The sequence below is a fragment of the Silurus meridionalis genome, chromosome 2 (genome assembly GCF_014805685.1).
Source record: "Silurus meridionalis isolate SWU-2019-XX chromosome 2, ASM1480568v1, whole genome shotgun sequence".
In the NCBI taxonomy this organism is placed as follows: domain Eukaryota; kingdom Metazoa; phylum Chordata; class Actinopteri; order Siluriformes; family Siluridae; genus Silurus; species Silurus meridionalis.
In genome coordinates this window covers 33,243,632-33,269,912 of record NC_060885.1, presented here as the reverse complement: position 1 = coordinate 33,269,912, position 26,281 = coordinate 33,243,632, and the positions used below count along the sequence as shown (strand labels likewise).

The 26,281-nt window shown below is 39.4% G+C and overlaps 6 protein-coding genes across 6 annotated transcripts in view; 3 read left to right on the top strand and 3 right to left on the bottom strand.

The window, feature by feature from the left end:
- The first annotated feature begins 638 nt into the window (after nt 1-638).
- On the top strand, nt 639-3,190 carry psmb1 (proteasome 20S subunit beta 1). Its single transcript, XM_046833376.1, has 6 exons — nt 639-818; nt 1,751-1,858; nt 1,952-2,033; nt 2,224-2,353; nt 2,484-2,590; nt 2,862-3,190. The coding sequence occupies exons 1-6, from the start codon at nt 718-720 to the stop codon at nt 3,045-3,047; spliced, it is 714 nt and encodes a 237-aa protein (XP_046689332.1). The 5' UTR covers nt 639-717; the 3' UTR covers nt 3,048-3,190.
- A 5,036-nt stretch (nt 3,191-8,226) lies between these two features.
- dnaaf10 (dynein axonemal assembly factor 10) lies at nt 8,227-12,902 on the bottom strand. Its single transcript, XM_046877713.1, has 8 exons — nt 12,583-12,902; nt 11,857-11,957; nt 11,650-11,780; nt 11,325-11,426; nt 10,676-10,791; nt 10,164-10,298; nt 9,968-10,065; nt 8,227-9,785 (listed from the first exon to the last, which is right to left on the bottom strand). Exons 1-8 carry the CDS (start codon nt 12,766-12,768, stop codon nt 9,578-9,580), a joined length of 1,077 nt encoding a protein of 358 aa, XP_046733669.1. The 5' UTR covers nt 12,769-12,902; the 3' UTR covers nt 8,227-9,577.
- Nucleotides 12,903-13,211: 309 nt separating this feature from the next.
- On the top strand, nt 13,212-15,854 carry pno1 (partner of NOB1 homolog). The gene is made up of 7 exons (XM_046877739.1): nt 13,212-13,505; nt 14,098-14,247; nt 14,324-14,407; nt 14,500-14,560; nt 15,239-15,356; nt 15,431-15,501; nt 15,587-15,854. Exons 1-7 carry the CDS (start codon nt 13,308-13,310, stop codon nt 15,652-15,654), a joined length of 750 nt encoding a protein of 249 aa, XP_046733695.1. The 5' UTR covers nt 13,212-13,307; the 3' UTR covers nt 15,655-15,854.
- Nucleotides 15,855-16,931: 1,077 nt separating this feature from the next.
- ppp3r1a (protein phosphatase 3, regulatory subunit B, alpha a) lies at nt 16,932-24,745 on the bottom strand. Its single transcript, XM_046833401.1, is given in 7 exon segments — nt 16,932-17,304; nt 17,863-18,047; nt 18,143-18,202; nt 18,370-18,507; nt 18,510-18,545; nt 21,429-21,468; nt 24,538-24,745. Coding segments are annotated over 7 exon segments (510 nt in total). The 5' UTR covers nt 24,541-24,745; the 3' UTR covers nt 16,932-17,256.
- plek (pleckstrin) overlaps nt 17,941-26,281 on the top strand; it is a 17,506-nt gene continuing 9,165 nt past the window's right edge. Inside the window, exon 1 of the mRNA XM_046877726.1 lies at nt 17,941-18,077. The gene's annotated coding sequence lies outside the window, so the exon portion shown is untranslated. The remainder of the gene's footprint in view (nt 18,078-26,281) is intronic.
- Nucleotides 24,940-26,281, bottom strand: part of cnrip1b (cannabinoid receptor interacting protein 1b) — a 3,652-nt gene continuing 2,310 nt past the window's right edge. The window contains exon 3 of the mRNA XM_046833414.1: nt 24,940-26,281. This exon is cut by the window's right edge and continues 90 nt beyond it. Coding sequence (XP_046689370.1) covers nt 26,207-26,281 — 75 coding nt within the window. The 3' untranslated portion in view covers nt 24,940-26,206.

Below are 26,281 nucleotides of genomic sequence, written 5' to 3'. Positions count from 1 at the left end.
AATTTAAAAAAATGATAATAATTGAATAATTATTCGGGTAATATTTTCTCAAGGTGGTATATTTAATCAGATTTTTGACATCATGTGCTGCCAGGGTCGAAAAAATATTTCTTAAGGCCTTCAGAATAAACATTATTATAATTATTAATACAATAATAATGATAATAATAATAATAATAATAATAATAATTATTATTATTATTATTATTATTACTACTACTAGTAGTAGTAGTAGTATATTATTATTATGATTAATAATAACAATAATAGTATTTAATTTATTTAAATTAACATTAGTAATATTTTTGTATTTATAATAATTAACAATAGCAATTATTATTGTTGTTGTAATAATCATATGATAATATGATAATTAAATATAAATATAAAAGTATTATATCATTATTATCAGTAGTAGTATTATAAGTAATATAGTATTTAATATTTTATTAATATTTTATAATAAAACTAAAAACAGTAATATTTTTTTAAATCGTTGTTTTTGTTAATATTGTATGATTTATACGATAATTTAATAAACATACTTTAAACATGATTTAAACACATTATAATTGTATTATATTTATGATAATACTATAGTCTACCGCTTGTCAGTGACGCCACCGGAAGTGGTGGCAAATCAACTTCCGTCCGCCATGTTGCAGTGAGACAGCGAGATTTCTGAGGAGAAGTTACGCTTTCAGTTCAGGTGCAGTCATGCTGTCCACACAGGCCTTTGGAGAAAACGGAAAGATGAAGGAGTATCACTACACCGGGCCTGTAGAGCATAGATTCTCTCCTTATGCTTTTAACGGAGGGTAAGAAACCCGAATGAGTGCGTGCTGGAGCGCTTGTAGCCGGCTTTGTCATGTCCCAGTCCGCGGTGTTGGTGCACTGAGCCGGACATCAGACGCTCGGTCTCGGTCCGGATGTTAAATGTCGGGGTTTTGATTTTAACGAACATCAAATCTGCTTAGTATTTAATACACTGAATACTCAACTGAATACATTTTGTTCAGAGTATGAAAGTGATAATAAATCCGGGGTTTGATCTGTTCTGGTGCTCGATAGCTGATTTAAGTTTTCTATTATGAACATTTTGACTTATGCAGCTGTTATTATAGCTTCAAATTAAAGTTTATATCACGTAATATCTTTATTTGCGAGTCTACGTTTAACACACAGAATAACAGCCTTATTGGAATCTTTTCCTGAGTGCCCCGGAAATGAAAAAAAAAAAATAGGTGTTTTAGAGCTCATTGCACCTCTCCTGCACTGTTCTTCACTCCTGGGTGTATAAAAATACTATTAGAGATAATGTAATTGTAATAAATGACTCATCCAGTACTAATCTTGTGTTCAGCCAATTAAATGCTCTCTAATTAGGTTAAGCTCTGCCCCTGGGGGCGTGGCTTTACTTTTTTTACAATGCAAGTTTTGGCTGTGCAACTTCATGTATGATATTCTCTTTCCTGGACATCCCACTGTCAATAAAAGAAATGATTAAAAATGAAAATGTACAGCTATGTAATTGCGTGTATAGCATGAGCTCCAAATAGAGCTAGCATCTCATTATTTAGGGGTCTTCATATGTTAGTTAATCTCTCAGTAATAATCTATTTTCCAGCTATCTAGTTGACCCTCGTGTATGTTTGGATGCAGTTGAGGTGTGAACTCTTTTTAAAAGAAGTCTTTGTGTTGAATATGGAATCCCTTCATTTATCAAAAATGTTCCCATTGTGTCACACAGGACTGTTCTGGCCGTGGCTGGAGAAGATTTTGCTTTAGTTGCGTCTGATACACGTCTAAGTGAGGGATACTCGATCCACAGCCGAGACTCTCCAAAGTGCTATAAACTGTAAGTGGCCAGTCTGTCGATCAGGTATCCTCAAATCCACATTTGGCTTTAAAAAAATTAAAATACTAGATAATTCTGTGTTCTCACACACAGGACCGACCAGACGGTGATCGGCTGCAGCGGATTCCACGGGGACTGTTTGACTCTGACTAAAATCATAGATGCAAGGCTCAAGGTAGAGGAAAGATTTTCTGTAACATTACACTGATCTGATATCTACAGCCGGTGATACGTTGTCTATCACTGAGCCTCACCTTTCTGTAACAAATTAAGTCCATTGTGTCTACGACTTTTCTCCTTGTGCTTGATATTGCAGATTTTTAGTCATTTCAGCCTTTGATCTGTGTGTTGTTTCGTTCTGGCAGATGTACAAGCACTCAAATAACAAATCCATGACCAGCGGCGCTATCGCAGCCATGCTTTCGACGATTCTGTACGGCAGGCGTTTTTTCCCGTACTACGTCTACAACATAATCGGTGGCCTCGACGAAGAAGGTACTTTTTATTTTTTATTATTGGTTGTCATTTCAGTTCAAACGGTGTAACATTACCGAAAAGACAGAAGGTTGGTTTTTTTTTCCGCTTTGTTTATGGTCCTTTTTCACCCCTCATTTATTACTTCAAGGTCGAGGTGCTGTATACAGTTTCGATCCGGTTGGATCGTACCAGAGGGACGCTTACAAAGCCGGCGGCTCAGCAAGCGCAATGCTTCAGCCCCTGCTTGACAATCAGGTAGGATTACACGTGACAGGTTTATTGATGCGTGGTGTTACTGTAAAAAAAAAACACGTACAGGTGTAAATACAAGAAATAACCGCGGTAGCATTCGGTGTTTTTTTCTTCTAAATATGAAAGATTTTATCGTGCTTAATGATGCATATAACAGTGCAAGACATACATTTTTGTTTTACGTATTTCAACTAAAATCATTGCCTTACACACTTTCAACTTTTAAATCATTTTTTTTTCTCCTCTCCTTTTTTTTTTTTTTTTTTTTACACAGATCGGATACAAAAACATGGAAAACGTGGAGCACTTGCCATTGACGCTGGATAAAGCCGTTCAGTTGGTTAAAGACGTGTTTATATCGGCCGCAGAGCGAGATGTCTACACCGGAGACGCGCTCAAGATTTGCATCATTACCAAGGAAGGTATCCGGGAGGAGAATCTGCCGCTCAGGAGAGACTAAAGGGTCTGCATGACGACGTCAGCCTGACTGCTTGCTTTCTTTCTTTTTCTCTTTTGGAATTAATATGTTCACTCTGAATATTGAATAATGATTTATTGCCACTTTTTGTATTCTTATTGGAGAATAAAAAATACTACAGAGTCTCCTATCTTGTTTATTTGCACTCTGTCACTGTGGGAGAATATTTTTCTCATAATAAAAAAAGATATACATGCATGAAAACACACCTGCACCTGAACAACATCTGGTTAGCGGTGACATCAGATGGCTAATGGCTCATCTCAACAGAAGACATCCCATAATTCTTATTTTTGCCTATAGAGTATGATAAACAGATACAATGGTTCATATGTTATATACAATTGTTTAATATTTTATACATAAAAAGTACTAAAATTGCAAACCGATCCCAGAACCAGTGTCAGATTGTTCATATCACACTGTAGGTACACTAACTTTTGTTGCACGGTGACACTGCAGCCAAACATTCACATAGTGCTGAAGGAGAACTGCAGCTCTGAGCCTTGGTGTTTTTGGAGACACTTTGGTCACCAGATACCACAAATTCCTATTTAGGCCTCAGAACCTAAAGTTCCTGAAACGTCCAACCTGGTTAAAATGGTTAATTTCAAACCCACATCTTATAAATCTTTCCCAGGTGTTCCTGCTCTTCTGAGGTATAAATTATTACCTAAGTACTGGTGATGTGCAAAATGTATTACAGGTTGTTCTTGCAAATACCACTATTATGGAACTATGAGTATTTGTAATAAGTATTTAGGAGTAATTATCTTAATGAATAGTTAAAATTTAATAAAGATGACTGCTTATAAAGACAAAACTTGGCTTGTAGTAGCAATCTTAGTCAAGGCTAAAACAACAATCATAATATTCTTAGACACCCATTGCAGAGGTGGCAAAAGTACACACATCCTTTACTTAAGTAGAAGTACAGATCCTCATGTTTTAAAATACTCGGGTAAAAGTTGAAGTACTGATTAAACTTTTTTACTTAAGTGAAAGTAAAGAAGTTTTGGCTCAGACATGTACTTAAGTAAAAAGTAGTTATTACTTCTACCTGTTTTAGCTGTTAACTGGACCTCACTTTATGATTGGCTGGATGGATGGATGTGATAGCCTAGTGGGTTCATGTCAGGGTCCCCACGAGGATGAGTTTGAGAGTTTGATTCCTGCTTGAGCTGGTGGTTGCTATGTTGGTAAATAAAACTTCTGGACCTTGTCCACTCTGAAAACATTTCAATTCTGTGTTGGATTTATTTCCTGATTTCCTGGTCTTTAATGAAAGATATCTCCACCAAAAGAAAGGCACTTCTGTGGTAGCTCAGTGGGTTAAGGCTTGTGCCTGAACATGGTCCTTAATATAGTCCACGCTGGTGATAAGGTTTCAAAGCCAGTCCTACATGCCTTCTTTCTTACTGCGCTGGCATGAAACAAAGTATGAACCCTCCAAAAAGCACACATGCTTTTCAGCAGTGGTCGCTCAGTGGTTTAAGGCTTGTGCCTCATCTAAACATGCATCCCAGTCTGATCTCTTCCATGGTTCATCGGCTTAAGGCTGCTGCCTCGTTGATAGTGAGGCTCAGGGTTTGAATCCTGCTAGTTGCAATGTAGGTTATGTTCCTGCTTCCTAAATCTTTCTTTAGCTTTATATTCTTGTGTTGATGGTTTAAAGGTAGATAGACCTGCTCTAAACATACTTCCTGACCTGTCTTCTCTGATGGTTGAGGGGGTTAAATCAGGTGTCGTGCTTTTGGTGGGGTTCAGGGTTTGAATCCTGCTTTCTGCCTGCCAGTCACAATCAGGAATCACTTCCTACATTTTCTTGAGCAATGTATTTTTGTTTTTAATGGGTTGAAAAGAAAGATAGACCTGCTCTAAATAAGCTCCCTAGCCTGTCCTCACCAATGGTTCAATGGGTTAACGTTGGTGTCTCGCTGGTGGTGGGGATCAGGGTTCGAATCCTGCTATTTTCCTGCTATTTACAATGTGGGTTCAACTTGTGCTACTTACATCTGTATTCGCTTCCTACATCTTTCTTTAGCGTTAAATTCTTGTGTTGATGGTTTAAAAAGAAAGATAGACCTGCTCTAATCAAGCTTCCCATCCTGTTTTTTCCTGATGGCTTAGTGGGTTAAGGCTGGTACTTTGCTAATGTTGGTGGTCAGGGTTCAAACCTGGCTTTCTGTCTGCTAGTCATGAGGTAGGTTAAATTCCTGATTCCTATGTATTCATATTTTTGTTTTGATGGGTTAAAAAGATAGACCTGCTCTAAACAAGCTTCCCCGGTTGTCCTTCCTGGTGGTTCAGTGGGTTAATGCTGGTGCTTCTCTAATGGTGTGAATCAGGGTTCAAATCGTGCATTGTCCCTGCTAGTCACAATATGGGTTAGCTTCCTAAGTTTGTCTTTAGCATTATATTCTTGTGTTGATGGTTTGAAAGAAAAGATAGATCTGCTCTAAACAATCGTCGCAGCCTGTCCTTCCTGATGGTTCAGTGGGTTAAGACTGGTATTTTGCTGTTGGTGGGGTTCAGGGTTTGAATCCTGCTTTCTGTGTTTCTTTCTGGTCTGAATTTCTTGCTTTGAAGCACGAAACGAAGGATAAACCCCCAAAAAAAAGAAGGTGTGTTGTGGGACTTGATGGCTTTGTGGTAAAAGCCTTGCCTCTGAGCTCAGAGGTTGCTGGTTCAAATCTGGCTTGTCCCCACACTGGGTAAGTTGTGTGGGAGTTAGTGTATGGTGGGCAATGAAGGGGGTGACTGTGAGCAAAGGCTGTGAAGACCTGCTGGGTTACAGCCTCAGAAAAAAATAAATTGAGGGTAACAGTTTTGCATTTAGGGGAGGAGAAAAAGGTTATTTAATAAATTTTTTTTTTTTGCCGCCAGGAGCCTATGTTGAAACTTTTTTGGATGTTTTTGCTTCATAACCCCCTGTTTTCAGCTTCTCAGATGCCAGGGGGGCACACGCCTGATTATTGCCCCCCTGGTTCAGGATATGCCCTCTGAAACTGTCCACAACCGACCTTCCACGCAGCCATTTCTGACACCTTCATCACTATTGTCACTGGAACCTTCCACGCTCTTAACTTTGAGTCCTGGCTGGGGTTTGAACCAGCAACCTCTCAACCCAGAGGTAAAGCTCTTCCAGTTGAGCCACAGGATCTCCTGCAAGAACCTGATTTTTAGGACCTTTTTTGGTTCTTTTATAAAACTTTTTAAACAATTTAAAGGAAAGCTAAGGGGTAGGAATTGAACCGGGTGAGTCAGATAGCAGAGGCTGCATCACTAAACCACTACACTACCAGAGGGGAGGCAAACAAGCCTTTGCTTATTGGACTCTTGGTTTTTCTATAGTTAAGAGACCACTGTTGTCTCTTAGATCATGATGGTAGAGGGTCAAAACTTCTCCTTCCTGTTCATTCTCTCAGTTACTCGAAGTCTATGAGAAGTGACTCAGGTACAAGAACCACATCTCCAACACCTGCACCACTGATATACCATGATTTACCAGCAACCACTTTTAATGACCTTTTATTGTTCTGTTTTTAAAAACTTCTTATAATGTTCAATATGAAACTAGAGGTAAGAATCCAACCAGGAAAGTCTTTCATCATAGATCACTAATGGCATTACTTCAAAACTCAAAACTTTGTTAGACATGTAAATAAGCAGGAAAGACGGAGACAAAGACAAAGAGACACAGACACAGCTTAAGAAAGAGTGAGAAACAAATAGAGAGACAGCAAGAGAGAAACATATACAGTGAGACAGAGACCCACTGAGCTACCACAGAAGTGCCTTTTTTTGGTGGAGTTATCTTTCATTGAAGACCAGGAAATCAAGAAATTAATCCAACACAGAATTGGAATGTTTTCAGAGTGGACAAGGTCCAGAAGTTTTATTTACCAACACAGCAACCACCAGCTCGAGCAGGAATCAAACTCTCAAACTCATCCTCGTGGGGACCCTGACATTAACCCACTAAGCTATTACATCCATCCATCCATCTATCCATCCATCTATCTATCCATCTATCTATCCATCTATCTATCTATCTATCTATCTATCTATCTATCTATCTATCTATCTATCTATCTATCTATCTATCTATCTATCTATGATGTGAGTTCCAGTTAACAGCTAAAACAGGTAGAAGTAATAACTACTTTTTACTTAAGTACATGTCTGAGCCAAAACTTCTTTACTTTCACTTAAGTAAAAAAGTATAATCAGTACTTCAACTTTTACCCGAGTATTTTAAAACATGAGGATCTGTACTTCTACTCAAGTAAAGGATGTGTGTACTTTTGCCACCTCTGAATGAGATGAATGGAAGTCTTTGTGTTTGTGAGGTCCATGGTTTAAGCCTTACCTCCTTTCATTTCTACACTGTTGACAGGCTGATGAGCATCAAGATTAAAATTATGCATGTATCACCCAGCACCAGTGGATCACCAGGTTAATGCTGTGGTTTCTTTGGGGTTCAGGGTTTAAAACCTCAAGCCTCACTTTTGTAAAAATTACTCCTAATTAATAATGTTGTTAGAAAAAACAGCAGTGAAAAGTCTAACCAATATTCAGAGTTTGCTATTTCTTATGAGCACATGTGAGCCATTTACGAAGTGTGTGCTTCTTCACAGGAGTAGAGCAACGAAGCACTCAGTGCAGCACCTGCAGACTGCACCAGCTCTTTAACCCTCCACCCAGCCCTTAGGTTATAACTGCTTATTTCCTAGAATTTTTTCTTAGGGTAGAAGTTCTTAATCATAAATGTTGCACTGTTTCAGGTTTTCCTTCTCCTGACACACCTGTTTATTAAATTATGAGCTGGATATGTTGAACCGACAGTTGTGTATATGATTTATTGCATAACCCTCAATCATATGTACAGTTTAATTGTGCTCACTCAGCATTAATCTGGTTACCTCCGAAATAGGGATTGCTAAAAAAAAAATAGCATTTAAAGTTTGCATTGTGGCAGCTGCATGTGGGTGTCACAGACCAATAATAGGTCATACACTGATTTTGATCAGACGAGGCCCAATTTACAGTGGAAAGTACCTAATGAAAAGTTGTTGATCTTTTATTTACATTACATTTACAGCATTTAACAGACGCCCTTATCCAGAGTGAGGCTTTTGAACGGTTCTGGCTGGTTGAAAGAGGTATTTTAATAGAAACCTGACACTGAATATTCACTTACGTCCAGTTTTACGAGTTTTGTCTCAAGTCTGGAAGCCGTCATGTTCAAACACACAAGCTTGGGAGCGAGAGGAACACAAGGATTTTACAGGGTTTTAAAAAAATCACCTTCAATACTGCCCGGGAATTCTGCTTATTTTATACAAGTCAGAGCAAGTACCTGCAACGGGTGTAAATACATGAAGAATTCCTTCATAACGATTACTCAGCGTGCTACGTCTGATAACAAGATACTCAGCTATGATCTCATCCATTATTTGTACAAACACGATTACAAGAATATAATCATTGAACGAAAACAAAAAAACTACGACAGTGCATCAGTTCCTGTTTCTGATCTGTGCAGGTGTGGGAGTTGGAGGTCATGATCACACACCAAACAGTAATGAGACGTGGTGCCTGCTGGGTGTGGCTCAGTCACCCTAATGCGACAGCAACCATGACCAGGGCACGTGGGCCATATTTGTGTTTTGGCAACCTGTACAAAGTTAGATTTTATTAAACTGTGTGTTTGAAGTTAACAGAACATGTCAGCACGATGTAGCTGAGAGCGCGTGCTTGTGTGCGTTCCAAAAACGCTTAAACGTGAAAAAACGCTTAATGTGGCTTAATACGATAAGACACCATTTTTTAAAGACCGAACTTAGTGAACACATTATTAATAATAAAGCATACTATTGTACAGATGAGCAGTTTGGTTTAGTTTTTGTGACTCTGGCAACCTGCTGCTGCTTTTTATTTATTTATTTTTTTTTTAAAGGGGTTTATCTTTGACTTCACATCACAACTGCATCCATAACCATGAGGACACCTGAACAAAATATATTTAAATTAAGCAGAGCGACAGCTGCATGGTGGTTCACTGGTAGTGCTGAATGCTCTACATGTCAGTAGCTCTGGTTTAAGTCCTGTATCTGGCAGCAGCAGACGTCACCTTCCGCATGGCTACATAGCGCTGCCTCTCCCATGTTCAAAATATCACACAGTGTAAAATTCACATGTCCTGGGTCTTGATTTTTCTCATCACCCCTTCAACTTTTCATCATGAAGCCAAACATTAATAAATCGTCATTTTCCTGGAGGTGTGAGTTTACAACATAAATACTAGGTGCAACTGCGAGTTGCTGTTACCCCATGCTGAGAACGTCACGTGAGCTCAAACAAATGTCCATGACTTTTTCCAAATCTTTGTGGATTTATTTATTTTTCCAGGCCTGGACGTTGCTTTTCTAAAACTCCACGACTTGCGAGTGTATAAATGAAAAGAGTCGTGTTTGTTTGCATGAATCACGTTTGGTTTGTATGCGAGTTTATACTCTGTTCAGCTTGGTGACGATGAGGACTCGGACGGACTGGTCGAAGGACGAGCACACGCACAGGCCCTGCTTGTCGGGACTCCAGTCCAGGCTGGCGATGGGTTGTGTGGACAGAGTGACGTTCTGCAGGAGATTGAGTGTCCCAGCCACTCCTCTTTCTACTCCCTCTGCGTCTATTTCACTCCTCTTCTCTGGATACTCACTGCCATAAACAAGAATGGTCATACACATCAGTGGTGCTTAGATGTAGAATTTCAGACGCAGCACTGCGGTCGGTTTGCAGTAAATCTACAGTGATACAAAGCATGTAACCAGAACACGTGTTCTGGTTAACAGAAAATGACAGTGATTCCTGCGTGTCCGTACACATATTTCTGAACTTACTATTTCCATAAATGCAGGTTCCCGGCTCCGCCTGCTGTCATGAAGACGTCCCGATTTTGGGGCAAATGCCTCACTTGCCATATTGTAGACTTGTGGGCCTAAATTACAAACCATAACAACAATAAAAGTAAATGAAACACAGTAGTGAGTATAACCACATGGCTGATATCATGTGAAGGAGTGTTCATGGTCACACCTTTTCTGAAACCGATGCAAAACCTTTGCTCGGATGCTGGGTCCTCATGTCGAAGACGTGAAATTTGCCTTCTAAAGAGGTTGCCACTAGTTTATTCATGCTGATGTCTTTTCTGTCAAATTCGACACTGCACACCTAAAACAAAAAAATAAAAAGGATTTTTTTTTAGCTTTTAAAATCACTCAATAGGTTAACGATCAAGAACACGTTTAAGATTTTTATGCGCTTGTACGAGAATACGTTGAGATACAAATAGTTATTAATAATAAAATATTATCCAATAATTAATTTAGAAGCAGATTTATATTAAATTCTTCTCATCATAACTTCATTAAAATACGTGGATAAAAAGTGCATGTCTTTTTTTGTCCACTAGGGGGCAAAATAGAGCCTTTTCAACTACACGTAATGATGAACGCATTTCTTTGTGTACATTTTTTGTTTGAATAATTATGTACTATTTTGTTTAGATTCATCTAAACAATCTGAAAGCAAAACCTTAAGAAACTTACACCGTTTTTTATATTTTTCTCCCATCGCAGAGACATATTCCGGAGGTCAAACAGCTTAATATCACCGTTGTCGTAACCAGCGCACACACAGCGGTCCTGATCGTTAAAGGCGTGACCTGTGAAAAATGTTCTTCATTAGTTAGTTAACAACAGCGCCGTGAATTCTTAATTCACGTGTGGATTCATTTTCTCTGACTGTGCTATAACTGACGTGTATGCTTGATCTGTTTGTGCAAATGTGCTCACAACACCCCAACTTGATGGTATGAATCATATAATACAATTTATAAAACAATATGAGTACAAACTGACACACTGGGATTCCTGTGGATGATCTATTTAGCAAGCTGATAGGCAGGAACACAAGCTGCCATTGCTGAGAGTTAAGGGACTCGTTTAAGAAACCCAAGAGTGGCAGCTTGCTGATATTCAGCTGTATAATTAAGTAGTCGTGAATAAGAAAATCTGCCAAACGCCATAAATGTAAAATGTAGCAAGACTTCATTAGCAAGATTTTGTTCCGATTATCTGTACTCGTACAGCATCCTTCCAGTAAAATTCCTTTTTTTTATATAATCCTGCAGAGAAAGCAGATTTTTGATTTCCTTATTATTCAGTACTATTAACAGGGTTCTGTGTAAATACACACCGAACGCAACAGTCCAACAATCTCTTTTGGTCTCCCCTTCTGTGGGTTCCATGTTGGCCACAGGTGTGTCCTTTTGCCTCGGATCCCACACCTTAACTGTACCTGCAGAAAGCAGACCGGAGAGCATCGTAACGATCAAACGGTCATTATAATCCAAAACCAGGTTCAAATCATACAGAATATATTCATCATGCACAACATTACTGGAGATCACCATAATGCCTGGATTACAATCTTCACCAGGAGTTACAGATAAACGGATTCTGTAATATCATTATAAAAACAATGACTGAAGGCACATGAAGGAACATGAAGGCACACTAACCATCCCGGCTCCCGGTGACTATTTCCGGCGCCCCGTCTCCGATGCCCAACCCTCCAACTCCATCGATGCAGTTAATTATTTCCTTGTGGCCCTTCACTGAGTACACGGGATCATCAGACGCCTCGAGGTTCCTGAAATATACATTTCACCCTTAGAAAAAACTCGTGAACGCGAAGAACGAGCGATTAGGAAAGGTTTATATCGTACCACACGTGAAGGTTGCCGTCAAAATCACCCATGGCCAAATGCCTCTGCTGTAAAGACGTCGCACCAAATGTTCCACATTTGATTGGCTTCGGCTTTTCGATCTGAAAAAAATTAAATATGCACCAGATATCACTGTACAAGCTCTCGTTTGTCTGATTTCCATGTTTTCCATATATTCCATGCATGAGAGAGAAACACACAGTAATGGAAAGGTTGAAGGATTAAAAGCACCATAACCCATACCCCATTTTTGCAATTCTGGAGCAATCACTTTTGACCAGATCTTTTGACAAGATGTGACATGAGTCATGCTCAGGTTCTGACCAGGCTTTATGGGAGATTCTCTATTGGATGAAAGTAGACTGAATCTCTTGGGGTAGTGTTTTGGGGCTCAGACAAATCCTGCTGATTGGGTTGGTGGACAGATGATGTGTCATTTAATACGTTAAGTGTCCATATTAGTCGCACTGTAGGAACTCTGACACACCACGAACACTGCCATGTGAAACCAATGAACATTATAGAGGGTCAACTTCCATATTGTCAAGTTCCATATTGGGAATCCAATATGGCCGCCAGAAGCAGGCGTTGTTTGCGGTTTCTATGACAACGCGCAGCTGCGGCGTTTTCTATAAGCTTTCTAAATAGCATGTCACCTAATCGCCAACCTGAACAGTACAAATACATTAAATAATCAACAGCAACAACAACAAAACAACACTTCACCTCTTTGACAAGTTGCACGTCTCCATGCTGAACCTCGTATATCTGCAGGACTCCGGTTCCTCTGGCGAAGTTCCCCATGCACACGAACTTGGCGCTGCATGGAATCCACTTACAATCAAACACCGTGTAGTTCAAGCTTTTCTGAATGTGCGCGATGATCTGCGGCTTTTCCAGAGGCGTCGACATTTCGGCTAAAAATCGAATTATACAACTAAACACAACACAAAAGCACTAATGTCTTATACAGGCTTAGAATCCTGTCTCCGTCTACCCGTATTATGAACACTTCCTGTTTCCGATACAACTACCTGCACTCTGATTGGCCACTGCTTTAGAGTTAGCTAATCACGTGATGTAAAAGAGAAACGTTAGCCAATCAGATTGAGGAGGCGGGACTTTTCGGAATACAGAGAGGAAAAGTCTGACAGAGAAAATATAGCTGTCCGGATAATTGCCTGATCGTTTGGTCCGATATTTTTATAATTATAAACGGAACATTGGCTTGGATTAGTAGGATTTCTTTATAAATTGAAACATTTCTGAAAATACCTCAAATATGTCCCTAATATATATATTTTTAATAAATATGCGAAAATTATACGCACATAGGCACTGTTTGGACGAATCTGGGGTCCTTTTATGTAAAATGGCAGACACCGCGTGCTGCCGATAAACACTTTCTGGAAATATTTTTTTAAATCGTCTTCATTGCAAGATCGTTCATAATGGAAACGGGAAGCACTTCGACATCCGAGGAGGTTCTGATCGCGGATAATGGAGAAAACACAGACTCTTTTAAGAAGGTCAAATCGAAGAAGGCTTCAAAACGCAAACGCGATCAGGGCGAAGTGGAAATGGAGTCTGAAGACGCCGTGGCACCCAAAAGACCACAGTTTCCTGCTATATCAGGAGACAAACTAAAGGTAAACTGACTTTGTTCTGTTACACACAATGGACTTGTACATGTGCACATTGGAATCGTACAGTATGTAGACAACTGGATTAAAGTTTAAAGACCCACGTGTATGTGTGCGCATGCGCAGTTCAGAGCTGATGTGACCAGCTGAGGTTCAAGATGTATACTTTTACTATGGACGAATAAATCATCTGTATCTAAGAAACACAATAAAACCATACATTTTGGAGTGTTTTAACATCTATAGTTGCTCATTGTCATTTTTTAAAAATATTTTATATTTGTGTCACAATCATTACTGAATGTTAGTAAGATCTGCCTATTTGACTGGTTATTGAAACACCAGTCTGCCTATAATTTATGATTCTATTCAATATCAAACACATAGTTTAACATATTGAGTGGTTCGCTCGGTTCCGATTGGGTCAATGGGATGGCAGTTAACACTTTGACAAAGTCTAAAATTCCTAAAAGTAAAACAAAAAACAGTATTATGGCGTCACTTAAACCAGGAAACTTAATTAATTAATTCACTCATTTTATGTATTTATATTTTTATCAAAAAGACTTCATATAACTTTTGAAATGTCCTTTTTCAGGGTGGCGCAGATGAAATGAGGAAAATCCCTGTACCGTCTCACAGATATACACCCCTGAAAGAAAACTGGCTCAAAATCTTCACCCCCATCGTCGAAAACCTGCAACTTCAAGTTCGATTTAATCTCAAAACAAGAAACGTGGAGATTAAGGTAAAAAAAAAAACCTTTCATGAATAAATATATGCACTGATGCGCAACAGTTGACGTTCTCTTTTTTGTTTAACAGACGTGTAAAGAAACGCAGGATATCGGCGCGCTTACGAAAGCATCGGATTTCGTGAAGGCCTTTATTTTAGGATTTCAGGTTGAGGTGGGTGTTTTGACCGACACGTCTCTCTGGGTTTTAATGGAACGCTTGTTGTTGAATATTTGTTTATGTGCAGTTTTTGAAATAATCCACAGGATGCGCTGGCACTCGTCAGGCTGGATGAACTGTTCTTGGAGACTTTTGATGTCACAGATGGTAAGTGTACACTTTGCACGCTTGTACTTACAGCAGCTTACGAGTAAAATAGAAGCATTAATTAGGAATTACACAGCCAGATACAAATAGACTTCGGGGGGGATGCCCCCCAAAAAAAACCTACATATGAGTAGGTATTGAAGTTTTGAGATTTATGGTGTGAACTGGTGCTGTTCTGAATGTTAAAACACCTGCAATTTTATCAGCAAGTTGGAGCAAACGTGAAATTCTTCCTGAAACCGGGGCAAATCTGCCACGGAGACATTTGACATGACTTATGGCTTCGCTGCAACGAGTCGTTCCAGGTGTTTTGAGCGGCAGGTGCGCTTCAAGAGCATCACTGGAAGATGAGGAAAGTTCAGGAAGACCTTCAACGTGCTCAAACTCCGAAAATGTAGAAAACATTCAGTGCATGATGATCGTCGGAGAGCAATCCACATGACCTCACCTACCCTCCTGGCCGTAAACAGAGTCTCAACTTTCTGACTACCGCGTTTAACCTACAGTTAGAGATGATCTCGTTCTTTTGCCAAGATTTTCATTTTGTTGCTTTTGTGTATTTGAAGGATTAATGATCATGCACAATTGTTGTACTGAAAATACACTAGGGTATTTATTTATCTGATACTCATTGCATTTGTTGTTTTTGCTTTGTGTTTTTTTGTTTTTGGGGAACAGTTAAGCCTCTTAAAGGAGATCACTTATCAAGAGCTGTCGGTAGAATAGCAGGCAAAGGAGGGAAAACTAAATTCACCATTGAAAATGTCACAAAGACCAGAATCGTCCTCGCAGACACGTGAGTCCAAGAACTTCTGCCCAGAATGGCCCAAAAAATAAGTTCAAACTTGACGTGATGAATTTGTTTTGCAGGAAGGTGCACATTTTGGGGTCTTTCCAGAATATAAAAATGGCACGGATGGCTATATGCAACCTAATATTAGGTAAAAAAAAAATTGGAGTTGCATGCATTTTTGCAATTAAGTGAACACCATGACATTCAACCCTGTTTTACTCTCACGTCCGCAGGAAGTCCACCATCAAAGGTGTACGGGAACATTCGGGCAGTCGCCAGCCGTGCAGCCGAGAGGTTTTAACGCCGGACGCGACTCTCTGATCCTCCACCTGCTGTGGGATCTCATGGACTGAAGCAAAAACGTGGCTCATAGGCTGCTGTCTGGACTCATGTAGTCGTCAGAGGACTTTTCTTTCATTGACTGACGAAAAAAAAAAGTGTCTGAATAATGAAACACTCGAAAATAAACCACATCAAAGGAAACAAAGGAATAAGAAATGACCAAAGTGTGTGCGTAAATATATTTATGTAATTTATTTATTCTTATACAGTACCAAGTCATAGGAGTCCCACAGGAGCAACACGATGCAGCATGCAGAAGAGACGTCTCCAACTGGAAATACGATTCTTGAAATTGAGTCGGAATGAAACCTTCCTTCTCCCATTCAATCAACACAAAGTAAAATTAGTTCAAAAGTGATTGAAAAATACATTCTAAAATGTATCCTCGACTGGATATACAGTATATATTAATATACACATACACCATATTACTGAAACATCATTCAATAAGAAAAAGGAATATACGTGTTTTTTTTGTTTTTTTTTTACATTTCAAGAACAGATTGTGCCTTTTTTTTCTTCTTCCTCCCTAAACTTTGGCGACATCCGTAATCGTTGAACATGTGACGTTAAACGTCCCGAGTGTAAACAGTAGACGTGCCGTAAAATAGGAAACCATGCGGGAAAGGGGACACGTGTCCATGCAGACGCCGGAGGAGCTCCAGGAGGAGGAGGAGGAGGATGGATGGATGGTGTGCCATGCTGCTTAGCGCTGCAGTTTAGATACGCTGGTGAAGATGCATAGAAGTAAAAGAGCTTCGTCATCGTTTCCAGCCGTACTCTTCGCTCGTCATGCCCAAGTTTGAAAAACGTCTCGCCGGTTGTGTGTGGGATGTAGAATGCAGTTTGATCCGGATCGGGCAAAAAAAAAAAACAGGGCTGCTGTAATGATCTGTAGAGGCGTTGTGAGAATTACACAGAGAGCTTTGAGATTAATTTAAAACGATCCGTAGACGTCTGCGATGTTTTCGGTACACCGTGACTTTTTTTTTTGCCGTCTGTTTCTCAGGTAACAGCAAGAACACTTCATAAATAAACAATTCACCACAATATAAGGAAAAGCAACACGATTAAATGTAAGAACAATTGAAATATTGCAAAAAAAATTGGAGAATTTTTTAAAAAATACAAAACATGTCATGTTCTTCTTGGCACGTCAGACCCTAATAACGTACTGAAATGTTCACATTACTTCCAACTTCTCAGAAAGCTGCTAAAAAAAAAAGGAAGCCAAAATAAGGGTGTGAAAAGAAAAAAAAAGATTTAATGAATGGAGGGGGAACAAAAATGAACCATTCTTCCTTTGTCCAGATCGAGATGCTCTACGAAGTTCTTCAGTCAGTAAAGAGCTACACCAGGTTGTTGTGAGGATCAGCATTCAAATGAAAAGAAAAAAAAACATACACGTTTGCTTCACCGGGTTCATGATAGCAATAAAGTAGCTTCACAGAGTATTCTGTTGAAAGAGCATTTTTTTTTACGAGATGTCTCGAGCAGATCATCGGAGATGGAACAGGAAAGCAAATATTGGAGGTGATGGGAGATTAGGATGCGCGAAGGCTCACACGTCAACGACCATCTTTTTGTGGATGTCAAGACCACCGACAACCTGAAGGAAAAGCATATGGGGGAGAAAACAGGAGCGAGGTTCAGAAGAACATTATAGCAGCAGTTTCAGACACTAATTCCCCATAATGAACGCTGACTGTACCCCAGACCTCCTCGCTTTCATACAAACATCAGTACCTGACATCTCCACAAGCAAAAACTCTTCCCAGAAGAATGGAGCTGATTTGACCAGGAAATGGGACCCTATGCTAGGTTGTCCACGAACCTTTATCCATATTATATATGCAGTTGACCGAGCTGCTTGCTTGCACGAGATGATGTTTCCAAAAACTCATCAGAGATCCCTGATGTTCCTAAAAAACAATCACTGACTCACGCTTTCCCTATCAACCGATCGGTTTAATCGCCATTGTTCCAGCACATCTGTCCTCCATGTGCACGTTTTTTGCTCATTATTATGCATCAATAGAAAAACCAAAAAATCTTGCTTCCTCATGTAACATGCTTCGATATGCAAATGACCACGATGTGTCAGTGAAATATGCAAATGAGTCACATGGCATCACCTGGTGACAGCCACGCACCGAGGACTACTTACGGCGCAAAACTCTTCGAAAGATATTCTCCCGTCGCCATCCTTGTCTGCGTTGATGATGGTCTTATCTACAATCTGCTGCAGCTGGGTGTCCTTCAGGTTGCTTCCCACCATCATCTTCAACACTTGGAAGAGCTCGCCGTTGGAAATATAGCCGTCCTTGTCCATGTCGTAGATCCTGAAAGCGACTGGGAGATGTTCGGGAAGACGGTTACCGTGTAAGTGCAAATGTTGTTTATGTTTATTTGCTTTAAGAGAGAGGAACTGAAAAGATTGGACTTACATCTGAGCTTCTGTTCCTTATCTCCTTTAACACTGAACTGTGAGACGCCCTCTATAAATTCTACAGAAAAACGTGTGCACACAAATTTAATTTATCAAGTTTGTAATTATTTATTTGATATAAACCCATTTCCTAAGCTAGACATGTGCTAGACAGGAAACTAAATAAAGGTCAAATTATACACACACGTCCACAATCATCAGCATACGCGTTTGCCAGTGCCTCACCTTTGAAATCCACTTCCCCATTGCCGTCCGTGTCGAATATTTCGATGACCCTCTGCACCAGCGGATTCTGCTGCAGCTCGGGCAGGGACATGAACTCCTCGACGCTCAGGGATCCCGAGTTATCCAGGTCGAGTTTTTAAATCTCTTTCCAAGCCTCTTGATCTCATCTGCATCGACTAGAGTGAAGAAAAAAAAGAGCGAACAGAAGCAACTCATCAGCCCTTCCTCCGAATCACAGATGCACCTAAAGGGGGAACTTGCAAAGCTGTGGCGTGTAAGCCGTGCCGTTATTTTAATACAAAGACGTAAAAATTCTAACAAAACCCAAATAACGTCTGATTGCAAGTGGAACAGGAGAAACTTACAGACGAGAGTCTGCTCCTTTCCCTGAATAGGCATCGTTTCATGTGCTTGCTTAAACACAAGCTTATTCACACTGTCTCATAATCCTTTACTAAGCTCTAATCTTTTCATCCTGAGATTTTACGAGCAGGAAAGTGTGTCAGGACTGATTAAAAGTGCATCTATTTTTCTGCACAATTCTGCACCTATATGACTTGCTGATAAAGTCATTGCGTGCATGGCGAGAGGTTCAGGTGTATACTAGCAGAATGACATGTATGCATTAATTCTTTTGCTGCTCCTGTTGATAAAACACAATCGAACATAGTTGGATCCATCAATGTTCTAGTCTCTGGGCAAAAAAAAATGCTCAGATATTTCATGACACTTTTCCCCTGAGATGTTTTATGCATTTATTTTGCTAAAACTCCTGTTGGAAACGTAGACAGAGTGCAGCTCATGAATAATTAGTGTCACCGGGTGGGTCAGTAATTGCATACGGTCAGCGCCACAGATCCGGTAGTGTAAAGCTTAAGAAACCACGGCACGGCGAGCTGCTCTTGAGACAATGGTTCTCCTTTAATTATTAAATGAATACGGAGGGGTCGAGATTTTTTCCTCTGTCTGGCCATGGAGTAGAAATAAAAAAAAACAGCCTCAGCATTCTTAACGCCGTTACCAAACAATCTGAGTCCCAACACCGTTACGTTAATGAGATAATTTTGGGCGGCCACTTAGACTGGCGGTATTTCTTATCCATGTCATTGGAGAACCTCTGCTAGACGCTGTGCCACTTGTGTTTGGGGAAGCCCTTAGCAACTTGGAACTCCAGCAGGCAGGATATTCTGAGCCGCCACATGCGGATCAGGACGGTTGTTAGATGCTGCTCTGCACCTGTCTCAGCCATATGGTGTTATACATGGCTGCAAGTGCAAAAGCATCAACGTTTATAGTGTTAATGTTCACGAGAACAAAATAAAGTGTAGGTTGAGCATTTCGTTCAATACTGGGACGAAGATATATTTGCTAGGAAGCCAGTGCAGGGTGAGAGGGTCGGAGTGTACTAATTATTAGGGGTGTTTATCAGTCTATCTGAAATCTTCTATTTGAGAGAATCAACTCTGTATATATATATATAATATATATATATACACAGTACAGACCAAAAGTTTGGACACACCTTCTCATTCAGAGAGTTTTCTTTATTTTCATGACTATGAAAATTGTAGATTCACACTGAAGGCATCAAGGGCTATTTGACCAAGAAGGAGAGTGATGGGGTGCTGCGCCAGATGACCTGGCCTCCACAGTCACCGGACCTGAACCCAATCGAGATGGTTTAGGGGTGAGCTGGACCGCAGAGTGAAGGCAAAAGGGCCAACAAGTGCCAAGCATCTCTCGGGGAACTCCTTCAAGACTGTTGGAAGACCATTTCAGGTGACTACCTCTTGAAGCTCATCAAGAGAATGCCAAGAGTGTGCAAAGCAGTAATCAAAGCAAAAGGTGGCTACTTTGAAGAACCTAGAATATGACATTTTTCAGTTGTTTCACACTTTTTTGTTATGTATATAATTCCATATATAATTCCACATGTGTTAATTTATAGTTTTGATGCCTTCAGTGTGAATCTACAATTTTCATAGTCATGAAAATAAAGAAAACGGTCTTTGAAACGTCTCTTAGCGCTAGCCAACTTATACAGTCTTCAAACCTTCAAATGTCTGATATGGTTGGTGGTGTTGAAATGTTTTGGGTGCTTCCTGTCTCATGGAATTTTCTCGGGTTGCTAATGTATAGTCTTTTTCAACACACCTTGTAGAATTGGCAGCTGGTGAAGCCATTTTAGATTTATTTTTTTACAATTCATATTAATTTTGTATTAGACATTCACACAGGGTTTGAATCCACCATACAGACATATCCAATTGTGTGTGTGCATGTTTTGCATGCGTGTGTGTGTGTGTGTGTGTATATATTTGTAACTGAAAATATCTGACACACAAGGCCTGTTGTGAGTCATGGTTTCACACTGTTCCTTTCAGGGCCATTAACAAACAGGGCGCGGTGTGGAGGTGTGAAGGTGTGGAAGTTCCTGAGTCACATTTACTTCGGAATTATTTCTACCCGTCCGGAGAATTCTTATAAAAAGCAAACTGAAAAGGTGAAGGAAAAGAAGAGGGGGTTGCTCTTATTGTACTCTTCCTCATTTTAAGGAAATGCCCATAAGACAGAGTTTTGTTTCTCCACTGCACTCTTGTTTCTCCACTGAAAGCGTGTGGTCCGTCAGGAGCATTCACGGAAAGTCTCGGATCTAACTCTAGTGATCACGTCCTCCTTCCCATGTCTTCTCCAATCTATTTAGGTTGTCTTCGCTTAAGGTCCAAGAGATCAAGGGGTCACGGACCTAATTAAAACAGCACTGACTATAAATAAGTCTGACTCTCTCAGCAGAAGCGTGAAAGCGCCCTTTACGTTGGAGGAAGGAATTTTTAGATGGCACGAACGTCCGTGTGGATTCTATTACAAACCCAGTTTGAGGTTTCAAATTCCCATTCAAACCCTCTTTATTTACACGTACATTGTACGGATTGAAGTCCTCATTCAAACAATCCTGGTATTTACAAACTACAGAAGCACTGCGTCATATATAAAGTATCTACAGATTAACACAAGACTTTTACACACGAATGAAATTTCAGATAATTGCCAATACTTACAGTGCGAGCACATCTCCAGGGGATAACTTGCTTCATTTCCCTATAACAAAAAAAAAGGATAAATAAATGCAACACAGGCATTTTTACCCATTTACTTTTCAATTGTTGTGTTGTTTAAATACAACTGAGCAGGTCAGGGTTAAGGGGCGTTACTCAAGTGGACCATCAACCTTGCCGGGATTTGAACAAGGTTAATGTCGTAACCACTGAGCTACGACTACCCTGTTTCCTAATTAACACTGGTAAATCTAACTATTAAAGCAGAAAACAAATCCAGTTCTGCTTTGATTTATTATTAAAAGTGTCCAGTTGGGGCTCGGGGGAATCAAAGCCGCATGCTCAATAGGCGACTGGGATAAAACGCTTCAACGATGTGCAAAATAAATACGCTAAAACACTCATTTTGGTAAATTAAACAACGGGAAAACATTTTTCACAGCGTTAAAGGAAGTCTTTGGTGTTCCCGTGGCTGCAAATGAAACTTGAAACTTGTCGCATCTCTTCAATTAACACAAGAAAAAAACAGATCAAGACTATTATCAAAGACGTGCCTATGAAGTCTTTGCATCGTCTGAACCTTTCCACATTCACTAATTATCAAGGAATTTGACCAAAATAAAAATGAAAAGTAAGCTGTAATTTATTTCCTGTGAAAAATTACAGACTTTCGAGGAAATGTTATAGTAACTAATTCAGCGCTTATTCTGTGTGAATGGAACCATTATCGCATTGAAGGGTGCTTTTTGCTCATTTTAAGAGAACAATAAAACACAGCCAATTGAACTACATGTCGCTGTGAAATTAGAAAGGAATAAAACCCAGGAAATTATTCACTGCCATAATATTTTATTACTGGACAAGAATACTCATTAGCAAGCCCTGCTCAGAGATGTACTTCTGCTAAATGACCTGTTTAAGTGGGCTGAACATGACCAAGGAAAATGAGGGGAATTCTTAATGAGGCTCATAAATAATGGACTGTTCATTCACAGGCAATTAAACTAAACCGCGAATATAAAACTGAATATTTCTAATACCAGGTGGAGACCAGGACAATTTAAAATCAGGGTCTGAATTGAAATATATTCACTATGTATAAAAATATACATATAAAGGTACACATGCACTTAAGCGAATCTTTACTGAATCACAAACCAATATTCATAATTAATTCCTAATAGTCAGTGGTGGTCAAGGGCAAGATTTAATTTCTTGTAATTTCCGGCATCATGAAGGTGTAAAAACCTTGTTCCAAGTTGTATTCATGCCTACCTGAAGCTTTTCGAGGTCTCAAAGATACCCAAAATGCTACTGAACTACCAGCTGATAGTATAATAATGGTCCACATACAAATGTATATTAGTTCACATTTAGTTCCGTAAGGATAAATATAAATTACTGTAATTTCCGGACTATAAAGCGCACCCATATATAAGCCACTGAATTTGACAAAAATTCTTATTTTGAACATAAATAAGCCGCACCTGTCTATAAGCCGCAGGTGTCTACACTGAAACTAATGAACTTTACACAGGCTTTGATGAAGAAAGACTGTCTGTTACACGGTGTAACGGGTGAAATATGTTGTGCTTCCTTTGGGAGCATAGCAGTATTTTGGAAATAGGCTGCCGCAGCATTTTTCCACTATTACTGCATGTGTGCAAGACCGAGGAATATGTCCTTATTATTTTCTGATGCTGATTTCTAAGTTTCTTTGACTAACCCGTAACGCTGTTGCCAAGAATAATAAAAAAGCACGAGTTTTGGAAACCTGTCTGTGCTTATATGATTTCTGTTGTAACTGGAGTTAGCGAGCTCTCCCTTCACCCAGACTCAACGCGTTACAACGGCTTGTATCTAAACAGTAGCCGACCAAGAAAATCATTGTTCACTGTCTTCCTCCTTCCTTTCACAACTATTTCTCTCGGGAGTTTATCTTGCAGCTCAGAACACAGGTGAAGTGTGTTTTTTCGTTTCCAGTCGGAAATTTAATTGGTCTAATGTTATGGGGTTCAGTTTTTTGGCTTGAAGTTTGTGAAACCAGGAAAAATTTATAAATTAGCGGCTTCGTTGTTTAAACCGCAGGGTTCAAAACGTGGGAAAAAAGTAGCGGCTTATAGTCCGAAAAATACGGTAGTTAATTCAGCCTCCGAGTTCATAACAACGGTGGATCACAAAGGTAGTGGGGTAGATCGCACGACAGCAAAAAAAATAGATATTTATGTATGCATTTTTATGGTAGGTAGATCATTTTGATTTTTTATAAGTAGCTTTAATGCTAAAAAAAAGTGTGTGCACCCCTGAGCAATACCATCTGTACCATGGTGCTCATCTTTTTTGTAGCCAGAAACCTGAGAACTTTGTAAACAGCTCAGTATCTGTCTATTTATTTATTTCCAAATCATTTTTTGGAGCCACAAAGCTTTTTTTGTTCCGGATCTGACTTTGGTGCATGGCCCCCTAAATACAGAAAGTGAGACGATGCAGGGGTGTGACGTCACCAGATCATGGGCGTGTCCAGCTGCAAGATAGTTGGAAAAAGTTTTATGCAAAATCATAAGCAACCTGCTGCATCCCAACAGAGCGTAGTCTGATGTTCCAAAAATCCCATCTAAATGGAAACTCCTCATTGTACAACATAAATGTCCCCCTGGTGACGTCAATAGGGTGCATCACCACTAACATTTGACATGAATCATTAAAATACACCTACAAACGCCTAGAATAAGCAAAACTGCCATATTTGATGCAGGTCATGTGGGTGGAGCCTTTTTGTGAAACGCGTTTGAAATGATTTTAAATTGCCGTAAAAGAAAATTAATTAAGCAGCCGAAAAGCTGTTACAACTGTCGCAAAATCCTGCAATCGCACGCCCAAACTCATGAACCGTAAACGATTCGGTGTAAATCGGTTGATATTGCAAAAAATATATAAATATATATGAGATGTGCTAATATATACGTGTGTGTGTGTGTGTGTAAAGTCAGCACATCTCATACACCCTTAAATAAAATTACAGGTTACAGTAACATAATACCGGTATTCACTTTATTATTTAGTTAGTCAATTAATTAATTAATGATCTTCGGCCCCACAAAAAAATTCTCACCATTTTGTTGCTCGGGAAGCAGAAATCCGCTTCAAAAGCAGGCAGCAATAAATGAGTGCAGAAAATAAACTCGAGAAACGCTTTCCTTTCCAGGAAAATATTCTTTTTGCTTTTGCAACAGCACGAAGAAAAAGAATAAAAAGGCGATTTCTACTCGGTTTGGGTGGATTTCTTTTTTTTTTGTGCTGCAGAGACTAGGAAGAGGCGTGAGTGTGTACACTACATCCGGGTATCTCAGTATTGGTTGTATACTAAATAGCGCATCACTGTCTGTAGACTTAACCTACATAGTGCACTCATAGAGTACATAGAGTCATATTCTTCAGCACCCTACCTAGTGTACTCGAATAAGCAGAGATGTGTTTTTGGGATTAACCCATACTTGTGTTCATACGAACGCAATTTCTAATAAGTGGTCGAATTCCATTGTTTAGCCTAGTGAATATTTACAGGTGCATGAGAATATCCTGTAATATAGACGATATTATGACAGATAATAACATGTCCTATATGCAAAGCACAATGAATAGGTTATAAGCGCTCGTTTTGGTTTCCGCAGTATTGAAGTCTGCCAAGTGCAGATCTGTTACTTTAGCGCCATCTGCCGGCCACAAGGCTCAATACATGCAATAAAAAATATTGTCTTTTTTATATATATTGTTATAAAAATGTGAATTATTAAATCGTATTACACACCACAATGTTTTATAGAGTAGCATTGAAACCATGGAAACAAAAAAAAGTGTAGATGGTTTTATTAATACAGTATCAAATAAAAAGATATCAATTTATTTTTTTGATGTGTAAACGTATTTTCTCAAAAACTGTAAACAACAATCTCATGTATTCTCAATTCCACAACCTTAAATAAAATATGTGCATTATCTTTCAATCACTGTTGCTACCTACTTTATTTTAATCAGAGTCACAATGGATCTGACTGGAGTCTGTTTTCCAGGAACAATGGAAGCATAAAGGGAAAATTCAGCTTGGAAAAATGGATAGAATGGCAGAGCACCATGCACACACACAAACATAAACACACACACAAACACACACAAATTCAGGCATATCTACAGGGATTTTAAACCTAGCCAATGTGCCTACCTGTGTGTTTCTGGACAGAGAGAACCTGAGGAAAAGTCACACAAAATCACAGGGGAAAAGAAAACATCCACAGAAATGCTGAATAAACTCCAGCCCAAGATCAAATAGAGGCAGCAATGCAACCTGAATAAAAATGCTTATAATAAACTACACATCGAGAAGGTCTTGGACCTAAAATGCATTTGAGACATCGAGCACAATAGTATAGACGAAAAATGATGACCTTTAGTAGAATGCCTGCATGGCGTTCGGTTTGGAAGGATGATTTATTGCATTCTAATTGAACTGAACACTGTTTCTCAAACACAGATATCACAGAACACAAAACGGACAAACATCAAACAACATAACAAAGATGCCTTAAATAAATAATATTAAGCAAAATCCCAGTCATGGCATCACCTAATAATGGGATGATAATGTTATACAGGACCTGAAAGTTATGTGTGTATACTATTATGAATGCTATATGGATACTCATTATAACTGATATGTGAATGTGCGCTTCACTGCTGGTCATGAATGTGATTCTTATGCTTTCTTAGTTGTTATTTGTACTTTCTCACAAATAGGTTTCCTTACTGATGGACATCAGGCCGTGGGGGTGAATAGGTTTGCACTCATACTCAATACTGCG